This window comes from Bos indicus x Bos taurus, chromosome 19, assembly GCF_003369695.1.
Source record: "Bos indicus x Bos taurus breed Angus x Brahman F1 hybrid chromosome 19, Bos_hybrid_MaternalHap_v2.0, whole genome shotgun sequence".
Classification (NCBI taxonomy): Eukaryota; Metazoa; Chordata; class Mammalia; order Artiodactyla; family Bovidae; genus Bos; species Bos indicus x Bos taurus.
The window spans coordinates 44,703,252-44,717,578 of NC_040094.1; the positions used below are offsets into that span (position 1 = coordinate 44,703,252).

Below are 14,327 nucleotides of genomic sequence, written 5' to 3' on the forward strand. Positions count from 1 at the left end.
AAGGGAGACTAGGCTGAGGTTAATACAATGGTCGAGGTGAAGAGATGAAGTCTAGGTTTGGAAAGGAAGGGATGAACATGACCTTTCAAAGGAAGGATGTAATTGCCACAAGGGCCACCATAACACTGTCAAAGGTGCCTCCCAGGTTTGAGCTCTAGTGACCAAGAGAAGAATGTTAACGTTGACAGAAATGACCACATGTGGTTGACAAAACAAGACCACATCCTCTCCGCAACAATTGGTTGTCTTTATTAACAATGCTTCTGGATTCTGAAAGAACAGACTGGTATTTCATAAAGCAATATTAACGTTGTCATTCTCTACAAGAAAAATTTTTGCATAAATAACTTAAGTGAGAAAATAAATATGTAACTTAACTCTTTAGAAAAAAAACAAAAACTGCTACTTTCATTCTTGTGGACAAATTCCACTTGAAAAGATTGCAAAAACAACCAGCTGGGCAGGCTTTCACATGGCATGTGCTTCCGTTTAAAAAAAAAATTTTTTTTTAAGCAATTAAAAACTGCATAGAAAGTAAGTGGCGCCTGGAAATGATTTTCCAAAAGATTTTTGGATGGCAGCTATTAAGCTTTGCGGTTTCTCAGCATATATACAGCACTTGTAAGTTTTTCCCCAATAATATTATTTTAATGTAAGCTATGCCATCACACGTAACAGCAGTAAGAAGCTCCTTTCCAAACAGAAATGTGTCCTTGAGTGGTAGGCAGGACGAGGGTCTTGAAAGGGACCCTCTGGTCTTTGAACCGGTGGTGGCTGCTCCCTTGGGCCCACAAGCCCAGTGTGCTGTGACCTTGGGCTTCTCTACAGAAGGTGACCTTAAAATTTGGCCATGATGGGTGCGGGTTGGGGGCGGGGGTGCGTGGTGCTCTTTGAGTACAGAGAGTAATCTCTGTGCCTCCTGCCACCCTTGGGACCTTCCTCTCTATTGCAAAGGCTGGTGCTGTTTCTGTGTCCTTTTTTGATGGAAAGTGGAGGTAGCGAAACATCTGGGATCCCAGGCTGGGACACACCACAGCTTCTCCCACGAGTCTGTCAGCCATAAATAGACTCTTTTCCTTTTTTCATCTTTGGCTGTCAGATCAGAGGATTACAACTCCGAATTCTGGAAGCGACCCCATCAATGATTCAATCCAAACTCTCTCTCCTCTGCCCATTCAAAGGGCACCCGAGTCCATGGAATCATGTGACAGCAGATCGCTCCAGATGCTTATCCCACCCCCACTTCCATTTTACAAAGAGGAATTCGAAGTCCAGGAAGACAAGAGCGTAACATCCGAGATCACCTGGCACCCTGGGGGCAGGGACAGGACTAGAAACCCCATCCAGGGACCCAGTCTTGTGTTCTGGGCACAACAAGGCACTCAAGGCTTTTTTGCCTGGCAGAGAGGTGGGGGAGGGGGAATCCTATCGAACTCTCTTAAGCAGTTCCTGGGCTTCCCTCCACTGCTCCCTTAAAACTCCAGGGCAATGAAATGCTTCCTTTTCTGCCTCCTCTCAAGTGGGACCATCAAAAGTAGGCGGCCCCGGCGGGGCGGGGCTGCGTGGCTCAGTGTCTGTGACTCTCAGCGCCCTCCCCTGCCCCCGGGACCCCCTCGGCGCAGGCAGGAGGTGGGATGGTTGCTGACCCCGGGATCCACAAGGCCTGCAGCCAGGAAGGTCTCAGCACCCCGCCCCGGCCCCGGGTTGCAGTTATTAAAAATGAAACCCAACCGATCAAACCGCGTGCAGGGGGCGGAAACCTGGGGCGCCTGGGTTGGGGGCCGCCCGCGAGGCGGCGGGCCAGCTCTAATAGGCGTTCTCCAGCTCGGCCCGGCTGGCTTTGGTGCCCCGGGCGCGGGGCCGCAGCTTCCGGCCCGTTTGCGGCCGCGCGGCCTCGGGCCCGAAGTCCTTGAGCTCGGACTGGTTGTGGAAGCGAGTGAGGCGCTTGCACTTGCACGAGGCCACCAGGCGCACCTTGCGCGCGCGCGGCGCCGCGCCGCCAGGACACAACAGCTGCACCCGCTGCGCGCGGTAGCGGTCGGGGATGCAGCGGAAGTCGGGCCCGCTTGGGCGCCACCACTTGCCGCGGCCGATGGCGTTGGGCAGCAGGCGCGCCGGGCCGCACTGGCCCGAGCACACCAGCTCGGTGACCGGCTTGGCGCTGCGGCACGGCCCATCGGTCACGTAGCGGGTGAAGTGCAGCTCCCGGCAGCTGTACTCGGAGGCGTCTGCGGAGAGAAGCGCGCGTGAGGGCGGCCACCCGGCCCGGCTCCCCCCAAACCACCCCTGCCCGCCATTTCCAAACCTGCCTCTCCCCAGACGCTTTTGCCCCTGGAGGTCTATTATGGGAAGGGCCCAGATATTCTGGAGCTGGTGGAAAAATCACTGGTCCACCCCCTCGCCCTAAAACTTTGGAGCCAAGTGACTGCTTCAGTTCGAATATCAGTTCCATGACTGTGTGACCTTGGACAAGTTGCTTAACCTCTGTGTGCTTCCTATCTGTAAAATGGGTTGTCTTGAAGATTCAGTGAGCCAATCCTTTACATATATAATTCAGGGGACGCTGCCTGGAACATAGTAAGAGCTGGAAGTGTTGGTGCTATTACAGTTATTATTCCTCTCCAAGGAGGCCCTCTTCACCAGACTTAAGTCACATCTGTCCCACAGGGCCCCTGGCCTCAGCAGGGTAGTTATTAGCCACACCTTCTGAATGGCTCTGACTTCTCCCAAATTCCTTTTCTAGCAGGTTGGGAGGGGTGACAGGGTGCAGAGGGGATGGAGAAAGGAGTAGGGGTTAATTGATGGTAATAAATCAGAGCAGCTACTGAGGAGGAGAGGGATGGAAGGAGAGGTGGAGAGGAGACTGAAGCCCTTAGACTTGAAAGGAGCCGATGGCAGCACCTCCAACCCCCTCATTATCACTGAGGCCCAGAGAAGGAAAAGCTCTTTCCGGAAAGGCAGAGCTGGTCTCCTGACTGCGCCTCTGAGGCCCCTGCACCTCCAGGCTCTCGCAAAGTGGAAGTTGTGTGCCTGGGCACCGTGGGATGTTGGGCGGAGGGGTGAGGGGGGCCAAAGGGCTGCCTTTTACTACTTTTACTACTGTTCCTTCCCTGTCAGGGGGCTGAGATCTGACTGAAAACCTAAAGCTTCAGTTGCCACAAACATTTATTAAGTACCTGGTGTGTACCAGGCACTGCGCTGGGCACATCTCTTCTTCTGTGCTGTTCTGTGGACACCCAATGGCGGCATAGACCTGCTCCCTGGGTGGGGGAAGACTGGGCTCTAAGGTCTGGCTTGATGCCTGAAGACACCTTGATCATGTCTCCTACTATGGACTTAGACTGGTAGGAGCTTTTTTAAACAGCTGGTCCTCATGTGAGCACCTGTCCATCTCCAAGGGTCTCATAGGGACAGTTTCAGTGTGACACAAAGGGATGAAAAATAGTCCTATGACCAAAACCAGAGAGGAGACAGAGAAGGCCAGCCCCCCACGCCCCTACCTTGGAGAACAAGCGCGGCAGCGGGGGGTGTGGGGGTTGCCTTCCTCCCCTGGCCGGCCTTTTGGTTTCTGGTCTGCTTTGGCACCCTTGCCCCTGCTCCTAGGCCCGCAGGGGTGGTGTGTGGGGGCGGCCTGTTTGCCCAGGGAAGGAGGCTTGGGGCTTTCCCAGAATAGTACCCCTAGGTCAGGTGCTTCCTCTGCACAGGGTGACTCTGGAGCACGTGGCTTCCTCTGCGCCTGTGGCTTTCATGGGAACCCAGAGAGGTGGACATCTTAGGTTCCTTAAAGCCCATCTCTTGAGTTTACTTGATCTTCCCTGGGCAGGAGCAGGGGAGAGGCATGGCTCCTCTGGGATACCCTCTGCAGAGCCCCCATTCCCGGCTGGTTGGGAGGTGGGGAAGAATGGGATCCCAGGGCCGGGGCCGTGGACTCCTCTCCCACCTGGACTGTGGCCAGAGGGCCTTCCTCTGAAGCATCATTCCGGCCCCTGCCCCCAGCCATTCCTGCCAGCTGCAGAGCCAGCTGCACACGCTGCCCTGCAGGCTTCTCTGTGCAGACCCAGCAAGGGACCCAGGTGGGGTCTCTGGCCTTCCACTAGGGTCAGGCTCCCTCCCAGGAAGGAGGCAAGGCTGGGTCTAGGGTGGGGACTCAGGACAGAGCGTGCCACCTGTGTCCACGCCCGGCCTCAAGGATGCTGCTTCCCCTCCAGGGCCCCCACCCAGGTAGCTGCATCGCCCATTCCTTCAAGGGGTAGATCATGGGTGGTGGGGCTGAAGGGGTGCCTCTCTGGCGTCCCTTTTTCACTGCTTTGCCAGGATGTGCTGTGACTTTTGGCCTCTGACATCCCCCACGCAGTCCCCCGCCAGGGCTGTCTTGTAATTGGATCAAACTGGCTTCAAATCTCAGCTGGCTTAACAAGCCACTTCATCTCTGAAGCCTCCTTGGGAGGAGGACCTTGGGAGTTCCCTGGGGTACGCTCCGGGCATAGTCCATGTAGAGTCTGCATCTAGCGGGTGCTCACAGACGCGAAGCTCCATTGCCTTATCCCCTCCCCAGTGGTGTCAGCAGTTGGACCCTACTCCTCTCTTCGCAGGAGGGGATTCTTTGAAATCTCCTTTCTGAGCCCCTGAGCCTGTCCCAGTGCTGCACTCACCACTGCGGCCTCCTTCCTGCTCTGGTTCACTCCCAGGACCCTGTCAGCCCCACACCCTCGCACTTGAGTTCCAAGGATACAGCTGACATGCCATCTTTCCCTGGCCTCCTGGCAAAGTTGTCCGTCCACTGGTGCTGGTAACAGTCCCAAAGAGAACCTTCCCAGGACCCTTATGCTAAAAATACTCTCCTGTGTCACATACCTTTGGTCTCAAAGGGGTGGTGGGGAGGTCTCCCTCCGTTCTCCGCCCGGTTCATGGTCTTGTTGTTCAGCTCTGGCAGAGGCTCGGGGTACTCGCCCAGCTCGGGGATGATTTCTGTGGCATCATTCTTGAAGGCCTGCCACCCCTGGCCCTCCACCACGCGGAAGGCTGCATGCACCAGCAGGCAGATGAGACACAGGGCAAGAGAGAGCTGCATAGTGCCAGCTGGAGGAGGGCACTCGGCCTTCCTAGTAGCACAGGCTCCGGTCCCCAGCCTGGACACGTTTGCCTTTTTAAAGCCCCCTCTGCCTCATGCCAGCCAATGAGGACAGGCTGGGGCAGGGCTGGTCCCATGCTTCCCTCAGCCCAGGAGGAGGGAACGGGGTGTGCTCCAGGCAAGCCCTCCCCAAAGACTCCTCCTTGAGCTCAGAAATCTCCCAAATTGCTGCTGGTGCTCCCAGGTGACCAACGGTGAGGGGGGCGTGTGAGGCAAGCCTGCTTTCAGCGCCTCCCACATGCAGGCGGCTGCAGTTTTCGGATATCAAAATGAGCTCCAGCTCCTCATCTCTACCTCCCTGGGCCCCTCGGGCTTTCTCAAAACAAACTCGGCACTAGCTTAATGAAGCAAACTACAGCTCTGAGTCCTCTGCAGGTCATAGCCCTGCTGATCCCATCTCTCAGGCCAAGTTCATTTGTTACCCCGCCAAAATGAAATAGCCCCTAGCAGTGTCTATTTGGCCCCCACGGACCCAGGCAGAGGCAGAAGGCAGCTTTTTAAGAACTCTCATTGGTCTACATATGGCTCAGCATCAATTATCCTGACCAAGAAGGCCCCTCTTGTCTTCCCTCTGGAAGGCAAGAGGGAAATCTGGAGGGTCACAGCAGGGGCTTCTACTTCCGAGGGGGCAGGGATTCTGGTTTCCAGGCCAGGGTGAGAGGTCAACAGGCTCTGGTGATGGAGACAAGGAGGAAACCTCGGCTCAGGCTCCTTGGGGATCTTGTGCTTGGTGACAGGCACTTCTTGGCAGGCTGATGTGCCAAAGGCAGTTATTTCCCGGGCCAGGCTGTGGGTAGAAGCGGAGAGCACAAAATCCCTTTTCTTAGCAAAAGTGGAAGCCAGCATTTTTAGTGCTGACATTTTTTTTTCTTGTTTCCCAGACCATTACATTTTTCAAAACCAGCTTTGAGTCCTGTATGGAAAACCTTATTGGTGCAGAGCATGGGATGGATGCATTCGGTGAAGCAGTGTCAAGTCCAGCTAGCCACAGAGAACTCAGAAGGAATTGCTACCTTTCCCTGGTGGCTCAGATAGTAAAGAATCTGCCCGCAATGTGGGAGACCTGGGTTTGATCCCTGGGTTGGGAAGATCCCTTGGAGGAAGGTATGGCAACCCATTTCAGTATTCTTGGTCTCCCCTGGTGGCTCAGACAATAAAGAATCTGCCTGCAATGCTGGAGACCTGGGTTCGATCCCTGGGTTGGGAAGATCCCCTGGAAGAAGGTATGGCAACCCACTCCAGTATTCTTGCCTGGAGAGTCCCATGGACAGAGGAGCCTGGCAGGCTACAGTCCATAAGGTTGCAAAGAGTTGGACATGACTGAGCGACTGAGCGCACACACACACCCTGGAAAAGAAAGAGGGCCTGGGGAGGGGGAGGAAGATTCACACCTGAGGTGCAGGAAAAGAAAGGAGCACCCGCGGAAGCATTCGTGGCAGACGGATTGTTTGAGGAGGCACACTCGCTCCAGGCTTCGAAGGAGGCTGGGAAGTAGACTGTGGTATTTGGTATTTTCACTGGGCAATGAATCAGCACACCCCACCTGCAGAGCCTCTGCCACCTGCCTCGACTTGTAAGTCACTGTCCATCTGCGGCCGTCTGTCCCTCCTTTCCATCGTCCATCACTCGACACATAAATGCAGCTGCTCTGACAGTTTTACAAGCCAGACAGAAGCCCCTGCAGGAAGGGCCCCCTCTGATACCTGCTTCCTAAGTCAGTTTCCTTCAGGGCAGACGAAAACAGCTGTGGCCATTGTTGCGGGTGATCTATCTCTCCCAACAGAGCTGGCCGTGTTGTGAGAAGGGGGCCCTCCGAACCCTCTCCCCTTGTCTGTGACCTTCCAGCCTCCTTTTCCCTGACTCTGGAATGTGGACCGTTAACCCTATTGTGGCCAGACTTCTTGCTCTGGAGTTCTGAGAGGGCAGTTCTGATGTCTGGATTCCTTGAACTGGAGGGACTTGATGCTGGAGCCCCACCTGCTGTTGGGATCTGAAGCTCATTCCTAGGAAATGGAGACCGAGGGGACCATCCTTGTAACACTTCTGCCATCTGCTGGAGACGGAAGGAGGAGCCAGCGATCAGAGAATGGCGAGGCTCAGGATTTCATCATTTGAAACAGAAGTAATGTTTTAGAGAGAGTGAGAGGGAGAGAAAAGGAGAAGGAAGAGAAGAAGGATCCAGTGGACTTGAACCTGTAAATTAGCTCCATTCTTTTGAATTACTCTCTGCCAAGGTACAGCCATGCTTTTCACAGAATGGCTCAGCGAGAACCTGCTGTGATGCCATCTGCTTTTTCACTGAACACTGATTCAGTTTTATATTTATTCAGTCCACAGACCTGTCATCGTTCAGAGCTAGACAGTACTCCCCAGAGTTAAACCCTCAGGGTTTTAGCTGACTTCTGTCGTTGGTAATTTAGGTTATTTCTGGTGTTCCTCTATCCTCAGCAGGGATGCTATAACATCCTTGGACAAAGTCATTTTTTGAGTTAAACTTTTTATTTTGGAGTCATGGTAAATTCACATGCACTTGTAAGAATATAGAGAAAATTTCCTGTTCCCTCTGCCCATTTTCTCTTGATGATAACATCTTGCAAAAGCCAGGATACTGACATTGATACAGTTTACCAGTCTTATTCAGATTTCCCCAGTTTTACTTGTATGTGTGTGTGTGTGTGTGTGTGTGTTAGTTCTATGCAACTTTATCATGTATTGGTTCAAGTAACAACCATCATGGTCAAGACAAAGAACAACTCTGACTGCAAAGATGCCTCTCATTGCTCTTTTATAATCATGCCCTTCTCCTTCACTTCTAACCCTATGGCACCACGAATCTATTCCCCATTTCTACAATTTTGTCATTTCAGGTATATAAATAGAATCAGTCAGGATGTAACCTTTTAGGACTGGATTTTTTCACTGAGCCTCATTCCCTGGAGATTCATCTGAGCTGTTGCATGTATCAACAATCTGGTCCTCTTTATTGCTGAGTAGTCCATCCTAAAGGAAATCAGTCCTGAATATTCATTGGAAGGACTGATGCTGATGCTGAAACTCCAATACTTTGGACACCTAATGAGAAGAACTGACTCACTGGAAAAGACCCTGATGCTGGGAAAGACTGAAGGCAGGAGGAGAAGGGGGACAACAGAGGATAAGATGGTTGGATGGCATCACCGATTTGATGGACATGAGTTTGAGCAAGCTCTGGGAGTCAGTGATGGACAGGGAAGCCTGGTGTGCTGTAGTCCATGGGGTTGCAGAATCAGACATGACTGAGCAACTGAACTGACTGATTCCATCAAGTATTTTTTTACCTGTAGGGTTATTTCTGAAATGAATGCTGGGTCTGAGAGAGTAAACAGTCCCCAGTCTCAATGCTATGCTATGCTAAGTCACTTCAGTCGTGTCCGACTCTGTGCGACCCCATAGACGGCAGCCCACCAGGCTTCCCCATCCCTGGGATTCTCCAGGCAAGAACACTATAGTGACATACAAATGGGCATGTGTCTAGTTTGCTAGCGCTGCTGAAACAAATTACCAGAGACTGAGTGGCTTAAACAACAGAAATTTATTGTCTCATAGTTTCTGGAGGCCAAAGTCTGAGATCAAAGCATTAGCAAGGTTGGTTCCTTCCAAGGGCTTCAAAGAAGAGTCTGTTCTGTGCCTACCCCCTCATTGGCAGTCTTTGACATTTCTTGGTTTTGCAGAAGCTTTGCCCCAATCTCTGTCTTCATCTTCACATGCTATTCTCCCCATGTGTGTGCGTATGTCTTAATTCCCCCTTTTTATAAGGGCATCAGTCATGTTGGATTATCACCCACCCTGATGACCTCATCTCAACTAATTATATCTGCAACAACCCTACTTCCAAATAAGGTCACATTCTGAGGTCTTTGGATTCAACATATGAATTTTGGATTCACAGTCAATCAACAATTCAATACATAACAGCATGTTTTTCCACAAGGCTGCCAACCCTGAGTGTGGGCTGTTAAATTTTTTTTAATTGAATTTATTTATTTGGCCACATCACGAAGCATGTGGGATCTTAGTTCCCCCTCCAGGGATTGAACCTGTGCCCCTTCAGTGGAAGGGCAGAGTCTTAACCATCAGACCGTCAGGGAAGTCCCTTAAATTGAATTTAATAATTTAAATTCAATTATTAGTAGTTGAATTTCTAGCAAGGCTGTTTTTCTACATGATGATTTAGTGGTTTTTGTTTCTATCAAGCTGCCTATTCTTAAGTTCACTTGTCAAACATTTAATGAAGCAAGACCTCAGGCACAATGAACTGATACATACTCCCCACCCAGGAGCTCCAGTATCAGGGAAGGAATAAATTCTTCATCCACATAACCCCAATACCAAGTAGAAAGTGATTGGTGACACTAAGGAAAGGGCCAGATACATTCTTTTAAAAGGAAAAAGTGTTTGGGACCTTTAGAGAAAAGAACAACCTCTTCTTGCTGGGGTGGGAAGATGTGGCATTTGGACCAGACTTTGCAGGACAGGCCACATTTGGAAAGTAAGTTATGCTCCTCTGACTCCTCAGGCTTGTAGAATGCTTAATCCGAAAGTGTTGGCAAACACTGTAGTTTCAGTCTCTACTTGGTTCCCAAGCCCCCTGTCTCTAATTCATGGAAACTGAGGACTCCTAGTGACTGCGTTTTTATTTATATTTTTAAAAATCTTTTTTCCTTATCTGTGTTTCTCTAGTCTTTTAAAAAATATTTATTTTGATATATTTGGTTGATCTGGGTCTTAGTTGTGGCACGTGGGACCTTTGATCTCTGTTCCTGGTCGTGGGCTCTTTAATTGTGGCACTCAAACTCTAAGTTGCAGCATGTGGGATCTAGTTCCTCGACCAGGGATCAAACCTGGGCCTGCTGCACTGGGAGCGTGGAGTCTTAGACATTGAGAAGTCCCTTGGCTGCATTTTTAAACAGATTTGCTGCCACAGATCAGTGGTAAAAATGGAGGATCTGGATTTGGAGGGCAATCTCTGTTTATAGACAGTGTCTGCCCTGAGGGAAGTCCAAATCACCCTGTCTTTATTCACAGTTGAGAAATCATTCTCTGTAGAGGGCAGGGTCTCAGGACAGGTGGAAATCTACTTGGTTCAGCAGCTCCTGAGGGATGGCACTAAAGAGCCTGTGTCATTCACCCTCCTGCTTAGAACAGGCCAGTGGCTCCCCAGCCCCAACACGACTAAACCTCCACTTCCTTCTGCCTAGCAGACCAGGCTGTTTAAGGTGGGGCCCTGAGTCATCCCCAGAACCTAACTGCCACCCTTTGCCTGCAGGAAGGCCCTTCTCTGTAAATCCTTGTTTCAAATGATAAATAAGGGACTTTCCTAATGGTCCAGAGGTTAAGAATCTGAGTGCCAGTGCAGGGGACTCAGTCCAATCCCTGGTCTGGGAAAATCCCATGGAATTAAGCCCATGTGCCACAACTACTGAACCCATGTGCCACAGCTACTGAAGCCTGTGCGCCTAGAGCCCGTACACAAGAGAAGCCACTGCAATGAGAAACCCGCACACTGCAACTACAGAGTAGCTCCCACTCGCTGCAACTAGAGAAAGACCATGCGCAGCAATGAAGACCCAGCACAGCCAAAAAAAAGAAAGAAAGGTAAAGACAGAGCGGGGGACCATCATAATAGGTATAGGGACCACTGCAATGGGGTTGGGTAGTGGGGAAGACAGATTGGACTCAACTCTGAATATAACAAGGAAAGTGGGAATTTATAGCCAAACAGCAGGGTAGGGGGGTCAGTGAATGGAAAATTACCAAGAGGACACATTGGGGGTGAGGGAGGATTCTGGCAAAAGGAACCTAATGAGATTCTTGCTGAAGGCAGGCCGGGGTGGTCAGACATCACCTGGGGATGCTGGGGGGTGAGACACCTGATCAGGTATTGAAGGTGACCAGATATGGAGGATGGGGAATTCAGGCTAAACTGAGTTGGCAGGATTCTTGCTAAAATGAAATAATATAGAGATGACCGTAAAAGTCTAAAAGACAAGGAAGGCCTAGCTGAAGAAGAGTTCAGCGGGGCCTGACTAATAAAGTTGACCAAAGAAGACTGTCACCCTTTGCGTTCAGAAACGTCTATCCCCTCAGAAGCGATTCCTTCCTGCCGGGGTCCAGCCCCGGTGGATCCAGGGAATTCGAAGCGGGGACGGCGTCGGCGAGGATCAGGAAACAACTGCTTAATTAAACGTTAATTAAGGGTATAAAGAGTAATAGAATAAAGATAGCTCAGTGAGGAAATTCAGTGGAGAAAAGAGGCTGAAATAAGGATGGCTCAGTGAGGAAATTCAGTGGAGAAAAGAGGCTGAATAATTCAGCCAGAAGGTAAGAGAAAGAACGACATGGTGAGACCAAGTTTCAGTGAACAAGGCCCGCACTTTATTTTCCAAAGTAGTTTTTATACCTTAAGTTATGCATAGAGGATAATGGGGGGAAGGGGTAGAGTCATGCAGCAAGCCAGGCTCTCTTCCTGCAAACTTATCATATGCAAAAGCTTAGGTGATTTGCATCATCTTCTGGCCCGTTAACATTTTAAGACCCTTTCTTCAGAAAACTTATTTTTCTCTAAAGGTGATTGGTCAGGAGCCACCCTCCAAAAGCATTAGATAAAGTTGCATTCCTACAGAGCAAAGGTGTGGTGGGCTATAACAAGAAAAAGAATTAACTCAAGGGTCCCAGGTTACAAACATTAAAGCTACTACTTACACCAATTATATTAATCAATACACTGCCAGGGACACAGCAAGTAAGGGATATGGAAACTTAGCAGCAAACATTGGCCCAACAAGTGAAAATCCCTTCACCAATACAATTTCTAATCAATCTTTTAACTACTCAAAAGAATCTGTGTTTAGACAGTTTAGAACATCTCCTGCCTCTCACAGTCGGGAGGCTCTGAGCAATCACATGTGGCCGGAAAAACCTATTCAGGCAGGCTAGAGGATTTCCAAAGGAGTTTGTAGGTTGAAACACTGTCACACCCAGGAATTATTAACTGGAGCTGTAAGCTAACTCTTTTTTCAGAGAGGTAGTGGGGGACAGCCCCCTGTAAAGTCAGAGGTGTAGGTGAAGGCACAAAGCAGAAAGTAGGCAGACTCTGGTTTTGGGTGTAAATGCTCGAGAATTTCCAGGGGGACTCCTGAGGCTCGATCCCGCCTTTGCGTATGCCAAGCCTCCTTCCTCATGACCTTTGTCATGCATGGGTGGAGCTCCTCACGCTGGATCCCGGCAGTGATAGAATTCCAGTTGAGCTATTCCAGATCCTGAAAGATGATGCTGTGGAAAGTGCTGCACTCAATATGCAATATGCACTCAGTATGCAATATGCCGGCTCCCGGCACCTTCCCTTCTTTCTGCCCTCCTCCTCCTCCTCCTCAGGGTGGCCCCCAGGCGCGATATGCAGTCCTCTGGTTCATGGGCCTTCAAACTAGATCCCCCAGAACCCCAGCTTCCACAGAGATGGTTCACGGCTTAAAAACCATGTACATTTTAATTAGTTAAAAATATAATAGGGAATTCTCTGGTGGTCCAGTGGTTAGGAATTGGTGCTTTCACTGCCAAGGGCTCAGGCTCAATCCCCGATTTGGGAACTAAGATCCCACAAGCCCCATGGCCAGCCTAAGTAAATAAATAAAAACATAATAAATACACACATTATAACAGTGTGGTATGCATCTGCTTTGAATGAATTGGAGATGACCCACTCATGGTATTGCCTGCAAATTAACTCATTTTGATGTAGACTTAAAAAATGCAGTCTTCGTGCATTTGGACCTCTTATAAATGGGATCATCAATTCAGGAAGCCATAGCTCAGAGACTGTCTTTTTTAAAAAGTTAGCTTGGACATTTCCACACTCATGAAATTACACAAGGGAGCACAGAACATCCTTCCTTAGTTCTGAGTAGCAGGCTGTGCCTGACACTGTTCCACCCCAATGGACAACAGAAATTAACCGGATACAAAGCAGATAAAACACTGTGATTATCACTCATGAGTCTCATTTTACATTTGGTGCTCATTAAAGCAGACTGGACCCTTAAAACAACAGTATACAGAAATCGCAGTTTGTCCATACACAATGGCTGCTAGGTAGCTGATAAAATGAATGGGAATATAAGAAACAAAGGGTACAATATATTGTTTAGCAAAAACAATCAAAGTGTAGAACATTTTCCATTTATGGATATCTACATACACACATGTACTTCCCTGGTGGCTTAGTGGTGAAGAATCCACCTGCCAATGGAGGAGACTCGGGTTCAATCCCTGGGTTGGGAAGATTCCGTGGAGAAGGAAATGGCAACCCACTCCAGTATTCTTGCCTGGGAAATCCCATGGGCAGAAGAGCCTGGCAGGCTACAGTCTATGGGGTTGCAAGAGTCAGACACAACTTAGTTGACTAAACAATAACAACAAACACACACGTATCCAAACATGTGTGCTTACACATGCTCGGCACTTTTCTAAAAGGATATACTTAGAACTGGCTTCCTCTGAGGGAGAGGTATTGAAGGTTTGGGGTAAGGTTTACTAAACCTTTTTGCATTGTTTGAATTTATTACTGTTCCTATACAGTATTTCCTTTTTAATTAAAATGTTTAAGTTCTACTTTAAAAACATTACCCATTTTATATATCAGTGCTTTTGTATCAAAATATGAAGATTAGGTTGCCAAAGAGGTTTGATAATACTGAGCTAGTCTAATTGCCTCCTGCTGTAGAAGGTGAGCTGGAGACCAGGAGGCTCTTTTTCCGCCCAGGATCTTTCTGTCTGGAGGAAAGTCACTCGGTTTTCTCTCAGTTTTTTATTCAGAGGGGAAAAAAGCAATGCTTCTTATAAAAGAGTTAGTGCTAATAGAGGAACTTATAAAACATCTAGGGGCAGGGGATGTTTAGGGACTGCCCATTTGCAGGATCACTCAACTCCTAAAATGCCACGCAGTCATCTTCATGGGAGGCGACCCTGAGACTCACCCCATCCCCCCTTTCTTAGGAACATAAATCTTACCTGCCTCATTGACACTGGTGGGCCACTCCAATCAAGAATATTCCAATCAGTTATACAATCATAAAGCTGGAATTTTAAAAAATTAAATAAAAAGATTATTCCTAAGCCAGGAATTTTCTGGTACTGGAGAGATGTTCAATAAATATTTACT

At 49.4% G+C, this 14,327-nt stretch overlaps 1 protein-coding gene across 1 annotated transcript; it reads right to left on the reverse strand.

The window, feature by feature from the left end:
* Window positions 1–228: 228 nt before the first annotated feature.
* SOST (sclerostin) lies at window positions 229–14,243 on the reverse strand. Its single transcript, XM_027517099.1, has 3 exons — window positions 14,177–14,243; window positions 4,855–5,918; window positions 229–2,228 (listed from the first exon to the last, which is right to left on the reverse strand). Exons 2-3 carry the CDS (start codon window positions 5,069–5,071, stop codon window positions 1,807–1,809), a joined length of 639 nt encoding a protein of 212 aa, XP_027372900.1. The 5' UTR covers window positions 5,072–5,918; window positions 14,177–14,243; the 3' UTR covers window positions 229–1,806.
* Between the last annotated feature and the right edge of the window lie 84 nt (window positions 14,244–14,327).